The sequence below is a fragment of the Bactrocera latifrons genome, unplaced genomic scaffold (genome assembly GCF_001853355.1).
Source record: "Bactrocera latifrons isolate USDA-ARS-PBARC rearing strain unplaced genomic scaffold, ASM185335v1 scaffold_28, whole genome shotgun sequence".
Lineage (NCBI taxonomy): Eukaryota > Metazoa > Arthropoda > Insecta > Diptera > Tephritidae > Bactrocera > Bactrocera latifrons.
This window is the reverse complement of record NW_017536407.1, coordinates 789204-790168: the sequence shown is the minus strand read 5'-3', so window position 1 is coordinate 790168 and position 965 is coordinate 789204. Positions and strand designations below refer to the sequence as shown.

At 32.4% G+C, this 965-nt stretch overlaps 1 protein-coding gene across 8 annotated transcripts in view; it reads left to right on the top strand.

Moving 5' to 3' along the window:
• The window catches only part of LOC108970074 (mitogen-activated protein kinase-binding protein 1), a 205826-nt gene that overhangs the window by 203010 nt on the left and 1851 nt on the right, over positions 1–965 (top strand). The window contains exon 18 of one of the 8 annotated variants that reach the window (XM_018935202.1): positions 27–99. The exons of the other annotated variants lie outside the window; for them this stretch is intronic. Within the exon in view, the coding sequence (XP_018790747.1) occupies positions 27–60 (34 nt within the window). The 3' untranslated portion in view covers positions 61–99. Of the gene's footprint in view, positions 1–26; positions 100–965 lie in introns of those variants that run through there. 8 annotated transcript variants of the gene reach the window in all.

Below are 965 nucleotides of genomic sequence, written 5' to 3'. Positions count from 1 at the left end.
ATTGTTTATTATAATTTTCAATTTAGTACTGACTCTTCGCGTCATGTTAGACCTATATAAAGCTATTAAGCCACTTTCCTTGGGTCTATCTGCTGCATTGGCGCCAAACAAAACTTTTAACTGTGTTTAGAAAATATTTTATAAACCTACGCTATTACTAATGTGAACTGAAAGTGCAAAACCAATAATTTAGTTAGTTTACAAATGCAAAAACGAAGTTAAAACACAAAGCTTTTGAAGGTCATTAATGAAAGCAGGGAACTTACTCATCACAAAAACTTCGTTTGTACCATATTCGCACTTAAGAAAGTCCATGTTCAATTCAGTTGCCAAATTCAGCTGCCAAATTTCCACTTTGGCTGAGCATTAAGGACGTAAGTAAGCTCAGATTCTTAGTAGTTGTTATAAAATGTGAGTTGTTGTACAGTGTGAATGTTATGTTTAATATTTGAATTAGTTCATATTCTCAGTTGTGTTGTCCACTTTTGTAGATGTAACATTTAAATTTAATTATAGCTGTAAAAATATCGAACAAAAACGTTAACTTCGGGAGCATCGAGGATGTAATACCCTTAACAAGTACATTTTTTATACCATAACAGGGTACAAACAGACATTTATCTTGATTTTCTTCAACCAGTTTGTATGGCAGCTATACATATGTTATAGTTGTGCGATATGAACAATTTATTTAGAGATTGTAACGTTGCCCTCGACAATAAAATGTGCTAAATTTCGTGATGGTGGCTTATCAAATATAAAAGTTTTTCATACCAGAACTTAAGTTTAATCGTTCAGCTTGTATGGTAGCTATCTGCTAAAGTGTCCGATCTGTAAAATATGTATGTATGGGGATTGTAACGTTGACCTTCACAACAATCTTTGTCGAATTTAGTGAAGATTTCTTTTCAAAAAACAAAAACTTTTCCCTACAAGTAATTGATTCCGATCGTTCAGTTTGTATG